This window comes from Fulmarus glacialis, unplaced genomic scaffold, assembly GCF_000690835.1.
Source record: "Fulmarus glacialis isolate BGI_N327 unplaced genomic scaffold, ASM69083v1 scaffold3190, whole genome shotgun sequence".
In the NCBI taxonomy this organism is placed as follows: Eukaryota; Metazoa; Chordata; class Aves; order Procellariiformes; family Procellariidae; genus Fulmarus; species Fulmarus glacialis.
Window position 1 is genome coordinate 7,108 of NW_009185636.1, and position 23,134 is coordinate 30,241.

Here is a 23,134-nt window from a genome sequence, read left to right on the forward strand (position 1 = left end):
AGGCTGGCCAAGCCTGCAACAATTACGGTAATCCAGATATTGCTTGTTCAGTGCAACTATGTAATTGAAATTTCGTCCTGTTTCTGAATATTAAGTAAATATGAGATCTTCACCCAAAGAACCAGCCTGATGTCATTTTCCTTTGCTTAATCTAATATAGTGAAAATGGGTCCTTTCCTCCCTGCCCCTGTTTTACTGGTCCTTAGCTGTGCAAACCAGCTTGAAGGGCATTCCCAAATTCAAGGCTGGGACTGACCTGCCCTAAATAAACCTCATGAAAGGAGCTTAAGCCTGTGAATGAAAAGGTAAGTCACTGATTCTATAGTCAAATTGGACTACTGCAAACTGAGCTATTAGAGGCCTTGTGTGAGAACGTCTGATTTTTTTAAAATTATGGCAAAAACTAACTTGTGTTGACAGCTACTTAGAAAAACCTCCTAGAGCCATAGTCGTAGGCTGAGGAGGTATGTTAGGTGCTAAAGACCAGACCTGCTGAAGTATTCTCTAAATCCTGAAGTACTTTAGCTGTAGTGATGAGGTGTCTTGATTTCAATTCACCCTCAGAGGTTTGCATACTTCCTGCAAAGAGCTGTGAACAGCATCCCTTCTCTAGCTAACAGCTGGGTGAATCTGCATGAATTTGCCCTTCTAGGAGCAGTTACTAATGTTGTCTTGTAAAATATTGAAAAATGGAACATAGTTCTGTTAGTCAAGCAGGACATTTGGAGTGATCTCAAAGGATAACGTGAACTTAATTGGAAGCTACTCACGTGAAAGAGCAAGGATTAATCTGAAGTTAAGGGGAAAATGCATTTTTTAAAAATCCTCTTATTGTTCAGTTTATGTTCTATCTCATTAAATTCTTGTACAGCCTGGGACCTCTGTTTTCCCATTGCTAGGAGTGCCGGCTTTATTACCATTCCGCCAACAAAAATGGAGATTCTTAGCTCTGATAAAAATACACTTATTGATGGGCTTGCTTTTTCCTCTTGTCTCTTCAGGCAAAAATGCATCTCCTATTTATAGCAAAAGTTAGATCATGGTGTGTTGGGACTTCAATTATTAAAATTTTGATCCCATCTTTATTATGAGGTGGATTGAAAACCTTTGCTAGAGTTGCAGACATACCATTTAAAACTTTTGCAGATCCTTTTGCATTTGAGGGATTCACCATACCATAAGAACAGCTATTTCTAGAGTGTTACTGGAATCATTTTAGGTGGTGCTTGGTCTGTGAAAGTGTTTCCCCTTCTTCTGACTGTCTGTTGAAATCCTTCAAAGGGAGGGGGAAGAACACTTAAAGCTTATGCTAGTAACTTAAATGCCTTAATGAATTTCTTTCTGGATTACTGGGTAAACCAATGTGCTTTTCCAACATGGAGAAGCTTTTTATTTCAAGACTTCGTTTCCTGATTTTTACCTTAAACTAACAATAGATAAAATTTTCCAAAAACGTCTAGGAAGCCAAGTCTTGGAAAGGAAACTATTTCACATACTGATTGTTCCTGCAGTTCTCTTAGCTCCTCAGTTATGTCATATCAGCTGAATAATTCTTTTAGTGCCTTCTAGTCCTAACCCGGTCTTGTACTAAGCAGAATGAAATACGTAGGCTCATTCTTTGAACTGTCTTCTAGTTTCAGCTCAAAATACTGATAAAAGGATAATTCTGATGCTTAACTGGTATCTCTTATTACAGGGGGAAGATTCTCTTTAACGTGATTATTTACAAGTAATAGTTCCTCATCATGGCTGAACTATCGCCTGAAGAAATTCAGCTGAGGGCCAACCAGGTCACTGATGAGGTAAATATTATAGGAAGCCATCTGGGATTACAGTACTTATCTGCGAAGATAAGTACTTTTAAAAATAAAGACAATCTAGGGTAGTGATTCTGCAAGGGTATAGCTGAATGTTTCAAACTCTGACTTTACTTGGTAAATACTGGAGTGAAGACTAATCCTAAAAGTAAGAATGAATTTAAACTTCTGAATTGTAAAGCCACCTACTTGACTGAGTACTGATCACCCAGTCCTGATTACTGAGACAATACAGGCTGGATACCTACACTGTTTTTAATCGTGTTGATACTTCATGACTTTTTTTATTTATCTAAAATTCATTTGAGTATATTTTCTTTTATAATGACTTTCCAATGGGATAAGCAAGGTACTAGAAAGTACTAAAAAACAGGGTTTTACTAGCTGCTGAAAAAACCTCTAGTATGCAGCCACTATGATTGTGTTGTAGTGTGTGTTACATACAGACAGGCTGATGAACCTTTGTATACTAGTTGCCTTATTGCAATGAACTGGTAAAGAAGACTTTCAGACACTGATATATATTGTTAATCACTCATTTTAAAATTTTCTTTCTAGTCTTTAGAAAGCACAAGGAGGATTCTTGGCTTGGCCATTGAGGTAAGGAAAAGCTTTTGAATTCCCTGGGGATTTATTAATTTAAGTAAGCAGCAATATGTTAACTATTATAAAGTGATAGTTTGTAATCACAAACACAATCACAACTTGTAATCACAATCACATAAACACAAACATCACTTTTGTGTCTTTCTCAAACTTTTTTTGAGACACACACTTCATTATTAGAAGTTGCTGCTTTAATTCAGTAGTAGAGTTGGAATGACTTAAACCTAATGTTTTTCACATTATGTAAATTCAGATCACAGAAGGTTCAATATCCTTTTTACCTGTTTTCCTCTTAAGCAAAATGGCCTAATCTCCAAATGCTACAGATGAGTTATAAAAAGTCTTCTGTGATGGTCAGTTGTGGCTTTGGTGCTGCAACACTTGCTTCTCATAACATCTGTTTGTCTTTTACCTCACTTTACCTGTGAACGGTGTGAAAATGTCTGGCTTTGAGGAGGAGGGTAGGGCTCAGTTGGGTGGGGTAGTAGAGGGCAGGGCTGCTTTTGGTTCTAAACAAAGTAGTTCTACACCTTCTTACAATCTGTTCATCAGTTTTAACTTTAAAGATAGTTAAGTATGATGATGAAACTCTTAACACCTTTGTAAGTGACTTGAAACAAAGAAATCCAGATTTTGGGTTTATCTAGGTGAAGTTATGTGAGGAATCTGTTCCTCTACACTGTTATGGCTTGCATGGCCCATTGTAAAAATGGCTGAAAGTTTACTTTTGATACTGTAATTTCAAAAAATGTAGAGCATCCTGTTGGTAGGGAGTAAGATAAGATGGCTGATAGTCAGCTGTGATAGACTTGTCTTGCCGAACCAGTTAAGCTTTGTTGATTTTGCTAATACTTGGATATGCCATGGACAAATGGGAATCCAGAGACTAAGCCTTTCAAAGCTAATGCCCAGACTTTTAGTGCTGAAGACTTGAGACAATTTATTGTCAGTGTGAGAACACTAAAAAATAATCTAATGAATAAGGACCCTAAAGTGTTTGGTCACTACTGCTTTAGAACCCATACTTACTGTCCAGACAGTAGCAGGCTGCTGTGGAACTGAAGATGCTACTGTTATTATTACTGTTATTATTACTGTTAGTGAGGCATTTGAATCAGCATAGCGTCATGAATACCTCTCAAACACAAACATTAAGAACATGTAATAAACCAGCATAATTTCTCTTGGTATCATATTTTGGTGATTCATAGAAGCTAAAATAACTCCTACCATAGACAGTTCTATGCTGCCAATTTACAGTAAAGCATGGGTGCAACTTGCATGGTAGATTCAAGACTTTGACCCAGCAAAGAGCTGTACCGTGGTATATTCCTCACTGCTGATTTCTTTTGCTTGGTTCTAAAACCAGTGGTGTGCTATTATCTTCTTGATCTCTTCTGCTGAATTCTCGAGAATGGTTTTGCAAGCTTTGTTTTACTTTTATTCTGGCTTCCAGGACTAAAGGCCTTGTCAGCCCTATTGAAGAGTGTAGGAATAATGAATGAACTAAATGCCACTTTTCAAAACAAGGCACAGCTAGGTTTACTTTTTTAGCTTGACATTGTCATAGTTCAATCTGAGTATTACAATAAATTTTATCGTCTTGTTGTAATGTAAAAAAAAACCTCACAAAAACCCCCACTAATTGAGATAGTGTAACAGGTGAGATAATTATCAGCCTAACATAGGGTCTAATTTGAAACTTAGCGTAGCTTTGCTACAGAAGTTATTCCTAGCACAGTGTTTTATTATGAACTTGGTTGGCTTATCAAATTTACTATAGAGACCTTCTGATTTTGCACTGCTGTATTGAAATATGTTTTTATATCTGCAAATAAATTTCTTCCTGCAGTCCCAGGATGTCGGCATCAAAACTATCACCATGCTGGATGAACAGGGAGGTGAGTTCTTCCTTCCTCCTGTCTAACACTAAAAATCAATTTTATGATGGTAAGAAAAAGCATTATCATTTAAGGGTTGTTGCTGAAACTAAAAGCTTGTTAAAGACTACTTATGTGAAAATGAGATTTGCTGATTGGTTATTCCCATGGGTTTTTAGTATTTAAAAGGAGTTTTAAAATAGTTGAGAGACCATGTTAGTTACACTGTAATACAGCCTCTGCTACAGAAGCCGTTCATTTCCACCATAGCATGGATGTAACTGTCTGCATTTATTCTAAGAGCAACAACAGAAGTGCTGTTCTAAGGATAGGGAAAATATTTTTAATGTGGTAAACAAAACTTTCGCTTAATATCTTTCTTAACAATAAAAATTAAAAAAAAATTAAAAATCCCAGTAGGCAGGAAAGGAAAAAAGCATTAGGCTTGGTATAAAGATAGAACTGAAACTTGTAAGTTCCTGCTTGAAAGAAATGTTAATATCCCACCCCCACTTTCCCCCAATCCGTGTGTATTCAGGTTACTTGTCTCTCTTCCAGAACAACTAAATCGCATAGAAGAAGGCATGGACCAGATAAATAAAGATATGAGAGAAGCTGAGAAGACACTGACAGAGCTCAACAAATGTTGTGGGCTCTGTGTCTGTCCTTGTAACAGGTCAGTTAAATTGGTACTTGGGTCTGAAGTTCTAGAATATTCCCAATAGCTACTGTACTGGGAGATGGTCTCTTATAAAAGAGCTAATTAAAAAATGCTGAATCTCTAGGAAAGTTGACTGTTTTGGTTTGTAGAGGTGCACCCTTTTAAAATTGTATGAGAGTAGCTAAAGCTTACTTGCATCTAACCATATATTGTGCCTCTTTCACTGTATAACATCCTGCACAATTGTGCCCTAATCTCCTTAAAGCTTATGTTTAGTAGAATACTATCAATGTCCATATAGATGAGACCAAATTGGACTGCAAATAGCTATATGTAGTGCCTGACTCTTAGAAATTTGACTCCAAAAATCATTTCTTCACAACAATACTTCTGTACTAACTTAAAAGCAAGGAAACTTCTGTTTTGGAGAAGAAAGTAATATTGGTTCTCTAGGCATTTAAAAAATGTTCATGCTTTAGGGAGAAAGAGAGTAGGAGAACGGACGTTGGTGTTAAAGCTTTAATCTTTCACTAGTGACTACATAAATTCTTGCAGACCTGCTTCACAATACCTTTATAACATCAGCATTATGGCTACCATATCCAAGTCAGTTAAGAGTAATCTGATCTTTTGTAGGGCACTTGATTTGTACTTCTAAACACCTAAACAGTCTAAACAATGATCAGAAATCAGTAATATAAGGAAAACAATATTTATATTTTTGGAGGTCTGCTAGCTTTATCTTTAAGCAGCAAAGTATCAAATCGATTTTTGTGAATTGGATGTGATCATAGTTTTTCCAAGTGAAGGAAAAATAGGTTATTTTAAGTGTGTGACCACTGAAGTGAATAGTTTGTGTATGTTTGTTCATTTTTAGCTCTTTAGCATGAGCAAAAAACCCTATCATTCAACTGAGAGGTAGCAGAAATTAAGGTAAAAATTCCTTGGAGTAGCTGAGTCTGCTTAACCAACAGAATAATACTTTGAGGATCGTTTAGGATAGATATGAATGTGGCTTCTAAGGCTGAAAGTCGTAGAGCTTTAGTACCTTGAAAAGGCAGATAGTTCTGTCCTGGCTTCTGAATAGGTGTGCTTACTGCTTTATATTAGTTTTATCAAGCTGATGGACTTCGAGCATTTTGACATGCTTAGTCTTTGTTTTCTGTAGTTGACAGTCTTATTTCACTGAAGCTAAGCAGTTTATTGACACTGAGCAAGCTCAGAATTTATGAACGCTTGTGGCACTCCAAATACACAGGTAACAATAAAAGAAATAATGAGTTGTGTACCAAAATGGGCAATAATGTGCAGAAAAATCTACTAAATAAGTAGAGGGCAATGAATAAGAAATTGTCAATGCCTTTCATATATTTACTGGAACATCAATTTTTCTGTCAATGTCAGAGTTATTTGTCAACCAGTTATCTCCAAAGCTTTTTTTTTTCAGAAAGATAAATCAGAACACCTGCTGAATTAAATACTTCTTTTCTCATTTCTCCTCAGCTTAGATTATTTATAAAAGCTTTGTGAAAACACAAAATACTGCAGTACTCTAATATAATCTATGTACTAATAACAATTTACCTGTTTGCTGTTCTTTACTATTCTTTCTTCTCCATTCTCTCCTAACACTGATGCTTGCTTTCTAAAAATGAAGACTAGGATAAGAAGCTGTATTCGCTTAACTGGTGAAAGCGGATTTTAGGACAAGGTCAGTCTTATTAGTGCAGATGTACGTTTAATCAGCTGTCTGAAGTGATGCTTCTATTGCATTTGTGCTTGCACGTGCATGATGTCTGCATGCAGGTCTCCTTGTGGCTGTGATGTGTTGTAACACTGATGTGAATAGAAAATGTCAATTACTGTAGAGTGTATTACTTGAGGAAATGTTGAACAATTGCTTGAGCCCTTGCTGGTTTGACAGGTTGTATAAATTGCCTTACTCTTACAGAAATGAAACATGAGAAAAGTGAACGCATAGTAATTTGAAAAACAACCCTGAAAAAAATCAGGTGGTGAGAAGCTTTGTTCTTAACTGTGCTTAGTTTGAGCAACAACTCTGTTTCTAGCTGTCTACTTCAGATGTGCAAGTAGTTTTCAGGACGCTTGTTTTTGTTCAATAAATTCCTCAGTTACCTCTGGCACCTAAGACTTTGCTAATCCAGAAGCCAAGCATACAAAGCTCTCTTGCTGTTGCAGCTTTAGTATGAATGAGATGAAAATACAATGCTCAGTCTAGTTGCAGTAAACCTAAAGAGATCTTTAAGCCTGTGTATGCAAAGGAGCTAGAATTGACTACTTCAGGTTTCTTTAGGGTTCTGCTGGGTCCAACAGTTCCATTATGAACTGAGAAATTATTCCATTTCTTCCCCTTGATGTATTCATATTAGATTACTTTTCATAGGATCTGACCTATGAAATACAATTTCCCATTTCGATTACATAAATGCCAGAAGAATGAGGGGAATATTTCTTTGTTACAGCTAATTTCACACCTCTTCAAATGTGAAACATCTGGGCTACTGAAGGACACTATAGATCTAGAAATTGATTACCTGTAACTGTAAAGTTAGATGTACTGAAAGACACTACAGATTTCCCTTCACAGGCTTTTAAAGAAGCAGAAAAGTGGCAGTGGAGTCTGGATTATCTAGCTTAAACCTGAAAATGCCAGCAAACAAGGTGAACATGAGAATATTCTTCTCAACATATGTTCTTTGGTGTTCATGAGAACTGACCCCAATTTAGATCAGTTAGATTTTCTTCCCCTCTTGCTTTTGTGGGTCTGTGATTCTTGAGATTACTTCATGTCAGTGTGCTTTCTTTAATTTTTTTCTCTTCTGAGTTATGTGGTAAAAGTGTAATGGTAAGTTGGTTTGTCGCTTTAATGGAGTTAGTACAATTCAATTGCAGAATGGAGGAGCTATTTAAACATGATTACTGTTATTTCATAATCAAAATTAACCTGAGAAACATTAATCTTAAAAAGAAAGACTTGGCAACAGAAAATATTCAACAAAGAATAGTAGAGATTAATGGTTTTCTTGCATAGTCTACCTACTTGTATTTGAGGGAGTTTTTTTTTCCTTTATCCCCATTTTTTTCCCTGAAAAGTAACTAATCCTGACTCTAAACTAACTCCTGTTGTAAATGCAACTTTATCTTATGACAGTGTAAACTTTCCTGTTACTGTCATAAGCTTCCCCTCTTCTGGTAAAGTATACTACTTTAAGGAAATTACTGTGCTTGTATTAAAGCTTCAGACCAAATTAATCACTGTCCCTAGAGTAACTCACTTATGTTTGTACTATCCCAATATAAGAAATCGTATTGTATAGACAAGGCGTTGTCTATACAAAATCTAATCTCTTTCAGGCACAAGACAAATGTTTCTGAAAATCCTAGATTAATACAGAACTTAAGTCAGGAAGCCGTGTTTCTGATGTAGCAGTTCAGATTTCTTATTTTTACGGAGTAGGACGAAGAACTTTGAGGCTAGCAAGGCATACAGAGCAACCTGGGGAGATGGAACAGAGAACTCGGCAGATCATGTGATATCCATGCAACCAAGAAGTATAAATCAGCAGCAGCCTCAGACTTCTGGAGGACCAAGTGGCGGATATATTACAAGGTTTGCTTCTTCATATTTCTCAATCTCAAATGCAGAAATCCTAAGTTATCAGTTGTCAGCTTCTTTCAGCTGCATTTTAGCTGAAGTTGCTAAATAGTAAGGTTTTTTTACTACTGCTTGGAGGAATTGTTACTGCTTGGAGAGGAGGTGGCAGACACCTACACTTTCAGTATTGTAGCGCTCATCCTACACTTTCATTTTTTTTCATAGTGGTGGTATTAGGTATTATCAGTCTGTTTCTGGGTGTGAGGACTATAGAGCTTAGTACTCATCTGTTGAGGGGACTGTTAAAAATATCGAGGACTTTTATTGTCATAAAGTATATTTGAGACAAACTCATGTCTTAAACTTCCTCTGTAGCTGTTACTTTAAATTCTAAAGCTATTTTTGTAATAGCGGCTACCTTAACACCCTTTTTTGGTGGTCTTGCTTGGAATACGTGGGGTTTTAAAGGGGGAAAAACATACCTTGGCTTGAATACATTGCCTGTCAGGTAACTGTGCAACAAACAATTTCTATTAAAATAAATTTAGGGTAGGGAAAAGCAAGTGTTTGATTCTTAGAAACATTGTCTTAATTATTTGAACAGGATAACAAATGATGCCAGAGAAGATGAAATGGATGAAAATCTTGCTCAAGTGGGAAACATTCTTGGGAATTTGAAAAACATGGCTTTGGATATGGGCAATGAGATTGATGCCCAGAATAAACAAATAGACCGGATAAATGTAAAGGTAAGTGTCAAAGGTGTTCTCTGCCTTCAGCTTAGAGGCTGTTGCTGGGAAGTTATGAGGAATGGGCTCACTGTCCTGTCTACCTGTATGTGCAGTAAATGTGCATTAAGATTGTACCATCCTCTACGTTGCAGTGATTTTCACAACAGATATATCTTGGTGTTTGGGTATGGAGCTGAAAATTCAAATGCTTCAGAGTGTTAGGAAACATAAAAATAAAACACAGGTCACTTATTACTCTGAAAACAACTAAACTTGATTGGATCAAAAGGGCAAACATTTACAGGAGGTATAACTGGGGAATTGTTGCTTACAGGGAATCTTGTGTGTGGTAGGGAATAGGTATTTTTAACAATAGCAAGATTCTTCTGGAATTCCTAAAAAGTCACTATAATTGAATGTAAAATAAAACACAGGTAATGTATTGCTCTAATTCTCATGGCCAGAGAGAATATTGGGGCTGGAGAGGCTTTGGAATAATAGGTTTTGTAGGCACATGGGGACATGGTCTGCCCTCATCTGCACATGAAGTTAATCATAGCCAGTAGCATCTTTTTTTTTTAATTTTATTGCTTTAAAGATTAACTTCCCATAACAGATTAATCATATACAAGTATGTTTGGGAGGGGTTGCTTTCAGGGGGCAACTTATGAGGAAGTTAGTCGTATTTTAGAAATCCCCATATTCTGAAGTGAATAGAAGTTCTTTTACAGACATCCTGGTTAAGAAAGGAAATGAAAGCTTTAATGAATAGTGTCTATTAAAGATTCTAAAAAGCAGAAGTGGACACCAATTGCTGTAAAATTATAAAATTAGGATGAAATGGGAAGTTAAGGATATAAGTGAAATGCCCAGTAGGGTTAAAAGCAAGAGGAACAGAATTTTCTCAAATACACAGAGCTAGTCTAACATAAATGCTAGTTGTACCTATGTCAGCATGATCTTATGGAGGATGCCTTAATTCTCTTTCATTGTTCCCTGAAACTGCAGATCAGAGGTGATTATCAAATAAAATAACTCAAACACTTTTAAAGAACACTAGAAAAGTTAATTGTAGTTTAAAATGAGATGTGAAATTCTTACAGCTTATAAAGTGGACTGAAAATTGCCTGGTCAAATTAACTGCAAGTGGGAATTACTGTTTTTAGCAGTAGTGTTTCTGGTAGTTTCAAGCACCTGTTTTGGCCTGATGCTCTTTCATTTTAGTGGTCTGAATAAATCTTGCTGATAAGTCTTACTAACTATTGAAATATGATGTAAACAAGTTAGAATTGCTTTACAAAACAGGAATTGCACTTTCATTTTTATTGCTGGCTTCGAGACTGGCAACCTGTCTGAGGATACTTAAATTGATCCTTTTCTGCTGATAACTGTTTTTAAATCTAGTGAACAGTGTGGAAAACGAATTAAAATGTTGAGGGTAAATCTCCAAAGGACAGTACCATATAAAGAAACAAAGAGCAATACTAAGCTTAACTGCAGAATAGAGTTCATGCTTTTATTTTTATTTTTTAAAAAATTAAAAATTCCAACTAACCTGGGAAATACATAGGCTTGACTGGGTGACTTTTGGTAGCCTGCGGTGTTACGCAGGACTCCTAGTCTGAATAAACCCCTGATAAAAGTTTATGTTACTGGCTCTTTTCTTAAAAGAGGATCTGGTAGCTAGATCAAGGTGTTTCCAAAGTGGTGTTAAGAGCTTAGATTCTTACTTTTCTATAGTAGATTCCTGCCCCTCCCCAACTCTTGACCCGAAGGGCAGGAAAGAAAGAACAGGAGGGAAGGGCTTGAACTGTGAATGTCGTCTTCCCCACCCATTGCAGTATGAAGGTGTGAAATGGCTAATAGTTGGCACAGGTAGAGCTTCTCAGGAGTTCCACTACCCATGGTTAGGGCAGAGGCTAGTTTTGTGCTTATTACCCCTCCTGCTCATTCCCCGCTGCAGGCTGGGTAATCAGGGAATTATTTCGAAGCTCCTTATCATACCTTTCAGTAAAACTATTTTTACACTTGTTCAGCCTAGGTGCTCTAGCTGACTTTTGATGCTTTATAGTAGTAAAACTATTACAACTAAAAATTACAAAACAAAGTGCTTTTCTTACAAATACCATACTATTATGACACCAGGACACTGGATGGTGTGCGGATGAAAACCAGGGATTTGCACTAAGCAAAATAATCCTGACTTTATGCCCATAGGCCACTTCCAGTTTTGATTATTACTTCTAGACCATAGCAACAAAGTTGCTTCATAGAGGTCCTTAGGATGTCTAAATGTTTGGGGAGAGGGAATTTTTATCCCCTTGTTCTGCTACTGTTCTTCCTGACTTGCTGAAGCAAGCTGCTGTATGTTTTGAGAGTCAGCCAAAGACTAAAAACTATTTTTCCTGATTCTGTTTCTGCCAAAAACTGACAGCCTATGCTGGCTTAAAAGAAAAAAAACTACTTCTAGCTTATAAAAGTTGCTCCCCTTCCGTCTACCACAATGATAATACCCTGCAATTCAGAAGTTCATGTCAGTTTGAATTTTTAAATTGTTTTGTATGAAGTCTGCAATTGACCTATGAATTTGTCTCTTTCAGGCTGATACAAACAGGGAACGCATTGAGCAAGCCAACATCAGAGCCAAGAAACTAATTGACAATTAAAGCCTGCTGTCGTTGTTCAATGACACTGTCTCTCCAGCTGCAAGCCACCGTATTTATGGATCTGTGAAACTTCTCCTATTCTGAAATAAGAGGGGCTGGGAAAAATGAAGCAGTACCCTTTCTACAGGGTTTAATTTTCTTTTATTTTTTTTTTATTCCTTCATGTAAACGTGGCCTTGACTCCAAGAAAGCAGCCAGCATAACTTCCTCCGACTCATCTACCTTCACTTTCTTTAAACTGCTCAGGGCTAAAAGTGTTACGGCTTTGAGAATCTTCTTGCATGTGTTATTCCTCTTCCCAGTCTCTTTTTTTTCCTGCACCCAAAATACAGTCCTCTATTGAAGTTGAACAAGCAGGGTAACCTGAATTCACAGTTGTGGAAAGTTGGAGAGGGCACTTTGCACTGTTTGAAATACCTCATAAGTTGAGTGTCTTCACTAAAGTAGGGACTTGGTGAATATTGTCTGACTTGTATCTCTAGCAGGCTAACCATAGTTTTACAATCCAAACCACGATTGGTTTGGGCTTGAGTTTCTGGATTACAGAATTGAAGAGGCCCACTACTTACTACTTGTGGGTTGAGGGCTTTAAAACACTTCCTAAATACACAAACTTTAATGTAAAGGTAGCTGGAGGGGTATACAGGTTTCCATTTCTTTACTGTAAATTGACATTGGTTTGGAGGCAATGACCAGGAAATTTTGCTGCATTGTTCTGATAATATTTGGGGGGTGTGTGTATAAACCTGACCTAAACCCCACGCACATGTGAGTAGAAGAAAATAAAACTATCTCCCTAAAGTATTTATTTGATGGAAAATTTTATGCCCCTCATCTAAAAGTTAACTTTTAAGTGTTTGAATGATGCATCTTAACTGGAAGAAACTGAGTAGAAAAGCATGCAGCTTTCTTGCATCCCATATCAGATTTTATTTTGGCCAGTTTTCACTGGAGTTCAGTTTATGCTGTTTTCCAGTGCAAAATAATGATTGAGATCTGGTGCAGAGTTTGTTTTCAGCAGTGACTTTGGGGGAGCTTCTTAAACCTACTGAAAACAGAGAAGCTTGTTACGAAACTTTTGTCACAAGTCTGGAGGAAGCAGTACCTATTTAAGAACTGTATGCTAGTTCTAAATAAACTAGTTCTAAATAGATTCCTGACTGGTTTATTATTGCAGATGTTGGGACTGGCAATTGGAAATCTTATGTGTCCAAGTTGCTTGCAACTAAAATGTTCCTGTTCTGTTGCAAAATAGAGGAGTTTCTGACTAGGTGAGGTAAAGCTCCCTTGCTATGAAGAGGAAAAACATTTTGTTTTTACTGTAGTATAATCAGATTTATTCCCAAAAAATTATTGAATTTTTTTTTTGCAAGTAAATTGCAAGTGACCTGTATAGTTTTAACTCCACCCAGCAATGTATTATGCCTGTTTTAAAGGTGGAAATGATGCTTTGGACTAACCTGTGATACTCAATGTAGGATGGCAAAAATCTTCAAATCAAATTGATTGGAGGAATAATTAAAACTAATAGCATTATGGGGTGGTTTTTTGGAAGGACAGTCCACAAGTATCCTGTAGCCATTAATAATAAATCCCAGGGCTAGAGAGATGACACTAATCTGCTGAAATGCAAGACAAACAGTGTTAAGTGTTTTGATTTGTTTTTCCTTTCAGTAGAAATACAATCAGTATGACTGGTATATTCTCAGTTCACCCCTGGGACAACTTGATATTTAAAGAAGAGAAAACCACTGCCCATGCTCCCCTCCCTGCCCCCCCCAAAAACCCAAACAAAAAAAAACCCCAAACAAAAAACCACAAACAAACAAAAAAAACCCTGACCAAAGGGTGGAGCTGCTGCATGTAATAAATAGGTCAGTGGTAGATTGTTTTATGTGAATAAGGTAAAGTCATTTTTAGGGGATGGGATACTTCAGTGGTGTGTGTTAGCTTCTGTCTGGCTTCCAGTAATTGTTGGAAAGCTAATGAATTTTAAAAACTCATTATCTACCCCACTAGGAACAAAAATTATGTGCTTAAAAACACAAGTAGCAAAGGAGTACTTTTAAGAACACTGCATAGTAAATTTCTAACAAACACTTGCATGGGAAGGCATAGGGGATTTGTATGCTTTTTTTTTTTTCCCCTTCTTACAAACTTCGGGTTAACTGAAGGAATATTTGCTGCTGGTTGTAAAATCAAAGCATACATTATTTAATTACGATTATCTCCTGAAACAGAAGACTAAAGCGGTTACCTCATTCTGCTTACAACAGTGCAAACCTGCTCTGTAGCATCTGGACATTCCAAACATTGGAATGCTTTTCTCCCTTGCCATTACAAGTCCATGTTCTTGACTTCCCTGAGCTCTAACAACAAATTAGCACTTTGGCTGAGAGAATGCTGTGATTGGTATATCAGAATTGTAATATTGCAATGAATACACACAAGGAAATAATTTCTGAGACTCTAAACTTGAGCATTAGCGGAATATCAATACTATTTTCTGATGCAGCAAGAGCCAAATCTGTGAGGGAGTTGGTGCCTTCATGTTAATGAACACCACAGTCTGCTTCTTGGATTGTCTTACTGTTGTCTATAGAATAGATGCTTTATTTCCATATCTATGGGATGGAATCAGCACTTGTACATCTTTGTATTTCTGAATGCTATTAATAATGAAGGTTTACAGTTTCTGCTTTTGATTGTTAAACTATATATTGTGCACAAAAAATACATACTTTTATAACTGAGTGTGTTTTAAAACTATTTTCTCTTAGAAATGTCTTTGTTTAGTTTCCTGTCCTTGAAAAACTTGGCAGAAACTAGTTGCTACTGTGCAACTAGGAAGTTTCACTTCTATTTTTATTTCACAGAAATCCTAATGCTAACAAAGGAATGGGTGTAGTTCAGAAGAGAGGAATATTTTGATTTTTTTTTTTTTCCTCCACACTCTAGTTTTCATTCCTGCATAATCAACATCACCTAACTTCAAACTATGAAATGTTTCCACCTCTTCTTTGAAAGACTGATTTGTCATGGACTATACTTCAGGATGATAAAGGAACTAAGCAGAATAAAACTCTCCAGTCAAGTATCGGTAACAGATGCTTAGCAAATACCTAGTCCAATAGGTGAAATCTAGTGATTTAATCTACTGCCAATGTAATTTCCCTTGCAAAGCGATTTAGATTTGTATTTTCTCTGGTGCTCGAGCCTCAGATTCCTCGAATGCTCTTGAGGGGAGGAGGGTGGGGGGAAGAGAGACTTGTGTTGACTTGCAGCAGTTTTGAGCTGTAGGAGAGAAGAGCATATCTGGGAATGGCTTGGAAGAAGTACTTCTCATACTACTGTGGGGCTGCCTGGTATATTTCTACCAGTAACTAGGAAAAAAAAAAAATTAGGGACTGCCATGCAGCACATGTGCCATAGGTACACTTAAACCATGATAGTTGGTAAATTCAAGCTAGCCTTCTCCTTGATGAAAGATGAGTTAAGCCTCTCAACACAGGGGTAGCTATAGTGTGAACTGCAGCACGTGCTGCTTGTGCAGTAACTTGCAGAACTCTTTCCTCTGTCAAGGCTATAGGGTGAAACAACTTGCTCTTTACACAATGCAGTGACTGCAGTTGATAATTCACCTTTGCTGCACTTGAAACAGCAATGCGCTATCTAAACATTGATGGAGTAAATGAATGAAAAGTGTATCTTACTGCAATGGAAAATTAGAGAGCAAGTAAAATGGGTCTGACACAAAATACATGAATGGTTTATGCTATTAACTAGGGTAACATTTTCTATCTCAGTAATTCCAAAACTAAAAAGCTGCAAGTGTAGTTGTGTGTGGAAATAAATTGTTTTATAATGTCATGTGTAGAGTGGGTGTGGTGAGAAGGGAAAACTGAGAAACCCACAATATAAAACTACTAATAGATTATGTGTAGTACTGAGATGTTCAGAACTGTGTTCTACGAAGTGACTTGGCAACAGTTATTTATTGCTATGACCTAAAACATGTGAGGGTGTCAGCCAGCTTTTTTTTTTTTTTCTCCTTGTAAGAGAAATACTCTTCCTCTGTTCTGAAACAAATTTGGCTAATCCAGGACTAACTCAGCACCATTCAGTATTTTGTATGGGGTTTTCTCCCTCTTGCTTTACAAAGTTTTTGATAGCTGTCTTAACTCCAAGGTAGCAAAGGAGCCTAACAGAGTAATTGAAAGGTTTATAAATGTATACATAAAAAAGAGAAATGTTGACTTACTATCTCAAACACTTCTAACAGCAGTAAGAATTTTTTAATAGCAATGCTAATTTCATAATTTATAAATGTTCTAATATACTATCTCTTCTGATATATCTTTGTTGAATAGACAGAAGAATCCTGATAAACAAATGTTAAACTTGAGAGAAGCAGCATGTCTGAGCACAGAGTATTTCCAGTTTAAAAAAAAAAAAAAAAACAAAACCACAGCACAACATTGCCAAGTGCATACATACCGATGATAGACCGCTCCTTTGTAGTTGCCAGAGTTGGTGAGTTGCTCCTTTCTCGTGCAAAGGGGGAATCTGCTAACTGAGGGGCTTTGTTCTGTGGGTGTCTCTTGCATGGCAAACCTCTAGGGAAAAAAGCTAATACTTCAAATGGGGTGTAGGTATCAAATGGAAGGACCTGAACTTAAAACAAGCCTCGGGATTTAAACTATTCACTGCTGAATTTTTACATGTCATAATCTGTGGAGTGTATTGCGATGAAGCTGAATAGATTTCTGACTATATAGGGCCTTGCATTATGGCGACATACAGGTTGTCTTCTTAAAGCAATCCCCTAGTTATGTCTTGCAAAACGAAGTAGCCTAGTAAACATTGTCTGCTGTCAGCTACTTCTTACGGGAAGATAGTTTTTCCATAAAGTAACAGCTGGAATGGGGGTTCTTAAGTAAAACTTGTTCCCTGTTTAATGATGGATCTCATCCATCCTTTGAGTAAGGAGCTGATGTTCCCTAAAGCACACTTGTAATAGGTATGACTATGTAAGAATTGAAATAAGACATCAACAGGGTCAGGGAACTAGATACTTCGTCTGAGCATCTTATAAAAGAACCACTTATTGCTAATTTTAATTATAGTTATTACATTGAGGAAAAAGATTGGCACAGAGGTCACTTCATTTTTCTTAACTGCAGATGGCATAAGACATTGAATACACTTGATGATTACACCAGCAACTTTAAGGAGTTTGCTATCTAAATGCCTTTCTTGTCTCATGTAGGAAAGCTTAAGTATAGAACAGTACTTAATGTACAATTACATGTAAGGCAGTCGCATTAGGAATAGATGCATCCATGCTTATCCTGCCAAGAAGCGTACTTAGTACCGCTCCTACTTCACTGTTTTGAGCATGCAGTACGTATTAACTGAATTGTTAGCAAAGCGTTGACACACTCGAATCCTCTGCATTCTCAAAGCAGTTGAAGCGTAGCTGTTACCAACAACTGATGGAACTAAGTACCCGAGTGAGGGCTTTCAGGGATAGCTTAGTACTACTTGTTAAAGTGACAACAGCAGCAGTTACACCAAATAAACTTGAACTGATTTTTTGAAAATTATTTACTAAAATAAACAAGTACATTTTCCTTTTCAGTATAAGTTACATAATTGCATACATTTTTAGCTCTTTCTAGGTGCTTTTGGTAATAAGGCAGCAGCAGTAGGCTGACGACTAAAACTTTCAGCATTGCTTTCTACACAAGGAGTCAGTGCAAGGATATTCTATTTTCCAGCAATACACATTTTTACTGAATACATTGAAGGTGAACCTCATTTCTATTTGATACAGCTCAAGCAGAAGTAGACTGTAGTGCAATTCTTGCTTATGGGAAATGAAAGTCCGTACAGTAAAATATGAATGAAGAATGCTCCAATCATGATTTGTTTACTGGAAGCAGTTAATAAAACACTTAACTTAGCCACTTAACTATTTGTGCTTCATAAAAAACTTACACAGGTTATAAACTAAAACCTCATCTGTAAAAGTTCTTCTCTGTCAAATAGTGCTTACTGCAAGACATACAATGTTTCAGATCTGCTTTGGTGGTAGAACTTCATGTGCTATAATTGAAAAATGTTTCCAGGAGAAATAATCCTCTTACAAATCAACAGCCAGCTTCCTGACAAAAGGGAACTGGCAACTTTGAAATGCTCATTCCCTTTCTCTGTTAAAGAACGAGCCCTGACAAAGGAGAACGTGTATTGTATTAAAAGCTATAGTGGCACAAAAATCAAAACTGGCCCCTGGGCAGGTTCATCAGTTCAATACCCATGTTCTCTAGTTCAAGTTTATTCAATGTGGCCTTAACAGACCGTATCAGACTACTAGAGGAGGAGTGCTCTGATCATCTCGTTCATCAGTCTTGGTTTACGTCAGTGAAGCAGGTGCTTCAGTCGCTAACTCTTCTTACTGGGAATACACAGGGTCAGAATAACGATCATGCAAACTTCTTCTTTGTAGCTGTAAATCGTTCCATGTACTACAAAGAAAAACAAAAAAAAATCTAAGATTGAGAAATTAATACAAGATTCACTACTGAAAGAAGCTAAGCTTCTGCTCTCAGACTTAAAAGCACTCTGCATCTAAAGCATATTTGCATTTCCCAGACACAACTATTAGAGCTTTAATTTAAAAAAAAAAACAAACAACAAAAAAACCCCAATTTTCTGACGTTTGCTGTAATTCAGATTAATATTCTAGAAAGTCTGTCCCCACAGTGCTGAACAGTCAGATCTCAAGCATTAAGGATGAACTAACGTTAAACAGTTACAAATGCTGCATAATAGGAAGGATCCATTATTTTTTGTCCCGTCAAAGTGAAGACTTACTCCTTCACACACCTGTCATCATTAGCTACCCTTCAAAAGATGCTGATGAAAGAACACTGATCCTGAATCCTATGAGAAAGTTAACCTTTGAAGAACTCTTGAAATTCTTTTCAGAGGTTAGTTATGAATCCAGTACTAGTGACAATACCAGTAGACTGTGCTTTTATTCACCAGCGTAAAAGCTTAGTATTGTGAGGAGGTACTGGGTAAGGACTTCACCAGAAGCTTCTTTAAAAAAAAAGACCAAAAAAAAAAAGACACAAACCTTGTCATAACCTTCCAGTTCTCTGAGTTTCTTGATTTCAAAGAGGTTACCTTCTACTGCAAGCAGTGAGATCTGGGAATCACTGAGGATACTTTGAGGAAGCATGCTGAGTTCTAGACAGTTTTCTTCTAAACGCAAGACTTTGAGGCGTGGACAGTGGGAGATCTGCACTGAGATCTGGGAAATCTGGTAGAAATAAGAAAAGAGAAGTGGGATTAAAATGTTAGTGATCCATGATTACTTCAAGTGATTTGTGTTTCAGACTAATTACCGTGTTGTAAATATAAACTACATTAACAGTAACTACTCAACAACAATGCATAAGCAATGATAATAATGGTCAAAAAATCCAAGTAACTCTTCTTTCTTCCGTGATGACAGGCAACCTACACACCTGTTTATCAGATTCCTACTCAAGAATTGTTCAAATCATTTTTTGTATGATTAAATTCAGGATTTGTTTGTTAGTCAAATCAGGCAGTTGGATGTATTAGTACACAAATTCTTGTTATGATCCCTCATTTCTGTTGTGTCCAAGAGATGTCTTTTCGCTATAAAGTTTCGATAGTCTCAGCTTACGTTCTGTTGATGCACTAAGTCCAAGATAAACCATGTCCTAAATCTACATGCCCATAATATCTCAGTTACCAGACCTGATTCTGATTCAAATTGAGCTCGATAGCCTGCAATTCTTCCACAGTGTCGGGTACGTTTTGGATCTGGTTTTTGGAAAGATCTACCACATCCAAATGACGAAGACCGCAGAGTTGTGTAGGCACAGTCCGAAGCTGGTTTCCAGAAAGGCTCAGGGTTTTGAGAGCCGAAAGTTGTCCAAATGCAGCCGGTAGCTGCCTCAAGTGATTGCCATTCAAATGTAGTGTTTCCAGTTTTTTCAGTTTACACAGCTCCTCAGGTAAAGCAGCTAGAAATAAATGACAGAACAAAGAGATGACCTAAACAAAAAGCAGTAAACATTCATACCCATTTAATTCAAATAAGCTTCTGCATGGAAAACGGTGCTATATTACAGTAATTTCCCACAGGATTCCTCCCCATTTTCCAATGAAGGCACAGATCCCTGCATAGAAACTTAAGCCCACTAACACATGCTTTTTAACCATCTTCCATAAATATCTTAAAAATAATCTGCAGACAAGGCAGACCTTGCCTTTTTACAAGCTGAAAACACTACTCTGAGAGGATTTTAGACTATCAGTTATACTCTTTACTAACCACTTTACCAACGTATTCTCTGACATTTGAAGTTCCACACAATTCACAGCTTCAGGTCTGCTGCAGCCCTTTAGAGGTATTACTCAACTGACTCAAAAGTAAGTTCTCAGATAATCCATATTGTATCATACCAGCATATAAGCCTCACCAGGTAAGCTCTGCTGGCATTCATTCATCCCTCATTCTACCTACACACATGTATAACCTGTAGCACTCCTCGAGTTCCACTATAGAGTCAAAGAGACTTGTAAATAACGTTTGTTTTTCAAAAAGGCAGATAATACACAATTAACACATTAAAAAGTTAGTTTCTTCACCTCATCCCACTATTTCTATAAAGTTGGATGTTTGTCCAACAGAAACCGTAACAACCATTGAATGGCCAGCAACATTTTCTACAGATCATCTTCATTACCTGTTCTCTGTGCAAGTACTAAACCATCTGACACTGTTAAACCTTCAGATCAGACAAGTCACAGCGCAGAAACATTTTATGGTTTTAAGTACTTACATGTCATTGTAAAACTGATAATACAATTAAGTTGGTAGCTAGTTTTGAAGAATTTATGGTTTTGGGGTTTTTTTCCAGTACATGAATTCCAAAGATTTCAATTTAGGCGACTAAACTCCCCATTAAATCATTAAATTTAGTTTCTGATCAGAGAAGTCAGGTTATTATTTTAAAAATCTGTGGAGATGTTAATTAGCAGGCATACTCAGTTTGTTGTTGTTTAGAACAAGGCTCTTCAAAAAGGAAAATTTTCCAATGAGTGGTGGCAAAAGCTCTATTTTGTTGTTTGACAAGTCTATTGTCCTTAAGTTGCTTGTTAGCTTCTGCAGATCTTCAGGAAACTATGGGGGACAAAAAAGATACAGCATTTCAATAGTTGATACAACTCTGAATGTTCAAGTTACACAGCTTAAAATTTTAATTGAAATTTGTATCGCTATTACATACTGTCATATGTATCACAATGTCCAATCACCACAGGGTGCAACTAAGTTAGCAAATTTGCTTAATACATAGTTTTAAAAATATTTTTTCATCTGAGGAACGGAAAAGGGATATAAAGGAGACAGTCTAACATCTAGGAAGAGTAGTTTTTAAGCCAAAAAATTTAAATTAAAAAGGGAGAAGGAAGTATACCATGACACGAGCTCGTTTATGTTCTAGCCCTCTTGTGTGTTTCTCTTAAACATGCCTGTCATTTAAAAATATTCTACAGCTAGTTAACAACTCTGTGTTTTAGCAGAGTAGGATTGGCAAATTTTTCTCTTGCTTTCCTTTTTAAATAATTATGTAAACCATTTTCCTTATTCTTATTTGCATCCTATACCACTTTAATCTGCACTTGGTACTGAGCCAAAAAAAGGAAAAACCTGACAATCACCATCAGCGATTCCTGGTCAATAGACCAGTGGTTTTGATTGTCCTTTGGTTTGGCAGAGGAAAAGGGAAAAGAGAAGGTAGGATAGTGGAAGAAGATACTTTAGAGAAGCCATGGAAAATTACTGCAATATAGCTATTTTGGCTATCCTGTGAATTGTTACTAGACTTATGGTTCCAAGACATTCTGTGTTTTTCTGCAGTTGAGTCAAAGTCAAGACAATTTCTCATATAATAAACCTCAAGATGCTTCCAGCCCAATGAACAGCCTGTACAGACTATTCATATGACTACAGTTAAATACAGCATAAGTATCTAAATGCGACAAATTGCGGAGTATCTTTCTAGGGAACAATACGGTTATAAAATTTACTTTTTTTTCCCCCGAGTTTACAGCCCTTCTTTAAAAAGCACAACAACATCATAACTAGTACTTCTTGAACATATATGCACTCTAAAGCGTAAGAAGCGTGCAGGTGCCCTGACAGACAAGCAAAAATCTGCTCTGCAAAAAGGAAAAAAAAATTCTTGAAATAATATTATCCATCACTATTTATGAAAAATACATGTACGCAGTGCATAATGAGGTGGAAATTTCTTTCCAAAATTGTCAGTCATACACACAACCAACCACATTTCTACTACAGTTACATTACCTCTGTCAGTCCCTTTCCCGTTAACTGAAACACGCCAGTTTTCTGTGCTGTCTCCAGGTGAGCTTTTAATGCACTATTTCCCATCTTAACAGTTCTTTGTGAAGCATACAGAGTTTGAGTGGTAGTCTCAGCAAGTTTCTCTCAGTTATTCTGCACTGGAGAACTGCAATCCAAAGTCTCTGTGATAAAGCAAATGTAAAAAGTCATTTTATGTGTACTGTCTTCAGGACTACAAGCATCTCAACATACTGAACCGTTTCACTGCTGTGTTTTCATTTCCCTCATAACTAAAACCTAGAACTTAAAAGATTTACCTAGCTTAAGGTGCCTTCATTATAGCAGTTTGAGTATTAAAATGATGCAACAAATACAATTAAAACTAAGTGGAAAAATGGCATACTTTCCACATATCGCCTCTTTCAGGGCCCAGTAGCGTAAGGAGATTCTCCATGGAGACTGGCCGTGATTTTAGTGACATCTACCAGCACTGACCTACTTTCAATATTAGTTTTATTTGCTTTTTTGGAAACGTGTTTTATTTACAGACTTGACTCCTTTCTTATGACCCCAGATGCAGACACACGACATCCACCTCCCGTAACTCCAGCAGGGTTTAACCCCCACGACAAACTGCGCCGGATTACAGGCCGAAGGATTAGTGTCAGGTTTGTAGCCGGGAGGTGGGGAATAAAGCCCAACACGGCACGTAAACAGCCGGGACGAGAAGCCCAAGAGAAGCA

The 23,134-nt window shown here is 37.0% G+C and overlaps 2 protein-coding genes across 3 annotated transcripts; one reads left to right on the forward strand and one right to left on the reverse strand.

Annotated features, from left to right (window-relative positions):
• Positions 1 to 1,700: 1,700 nt before the first annotated feature.
• SNAP23 (synaptosomal-associated protein, 23kDa) lies at positions 1,701 to 12,659 on the forward strand. Of its 2 annotated transcripts, XM_009587751.1 has the most exons (7): positions 1,701 to 1,802; positions 2,376 to 2,417; positions 4,276 to 4,324; positions 4,862 to 4,979; positions 8,443 to 8,595; positions 9,185 to 9,329; positions 11,912 to 12,659. In XM_009587751.1, exons 1-7 carry the CDS (start codon positions 1,746 to 1,748, stop codon positions 11,975 to 11,977), a joined length of 630 nt encoding a protein of 209 aa, XP_009586046.1. In that variant the 5' UTR covers positions 1,701 to 1,745; the 3' UTR covers positions 11,978 to 12,659. The 2 variants fall into 2 exon arrangements, with proteins under 2 accessions (XP_009586046.1, XP_009586118.1); XM_009587823.1 differs by lacking the exon at positions 8,443 to 8,595 and having other exon boundaries at positions 1,746 to 1,802; positions 11,912 to 11,977.
• A 4,907-nt stretch (positions 12,660 to 17,566) lies between these two features.
• On the reverse strand, positions 17,567 to 22,577 carry LRRC57 (leucine rich repeat containing 57). Its single transcript, XM_009587933.1, has 5 exons — positions 22,395 to 22,577; positions 21,068 to 21,203; positions 19,772 to 20,040; positions 19,119 to 19,304; positions 17,567 to 18,504 (listed from the first exon to the last, which is right to left on the reverse strand). The coding sequence occupies exons 1-5, from the start codon at positions 22,476 to 22,478 to the stop codon at positions 18,463 to 18,465; spliced, it is 717 nt and encodes a 238-aa protein (XP_009586228.1). The 5' UTR covers positions 22,479 to 22,577; the 3' UTR covers positions 17,567 to 18,462.
• Positions 22,578 to 23,134: the final 557 nt, after the last annotated feature.

Excerpts from the sequence above, each read along its gene's own strand:
- SNAP23 (XM_009587751.1), top strand. The coding sequence starts at position 1,746 with ATGGCTGAACTATCGCCTGAAGAAATTCAGCTGAGGGCCAACCAGGTC. Across the intron at positions 2,418-4,275 it reads TTCTTGGCTTGGCCATTGAG|TCCCAGGATGTCGGCATCAA; the intron begins GTAAGGAAAAGC and ends TTCTTCCTGCAG. Across the intron at positions 8,596-9,184 it reads AGTGGCGGATATATTACAAG|GATAACAAATGATGCCAGAG; the intron begins GTTTGCTTCTTC and ends TTATTTGAACAG.
- LRRC57 (XM_009587933.1), bottom strand. The coding sequence starts at position 22,478 with ATGGGAAATAGTGCATTAAAAGCTCACCTGGAGACAGCACAGAAAACT. Across the intron at positions 21,204-22,394 it reads CGGGAAAGGGACTGACAGAG|TTTCCTGAAGATCTGCAGAA; the intron begins GTAATGTAACTG and ends TGTCCCCCATAG. Across the intron at positions 18,505-19,118 it reads AACTGGAAGGTTATGACAAG|TACATGGAACGATTTACAGC; the intron begins GTTTGTGTCTTT and ends TTTTCTTTGTAG.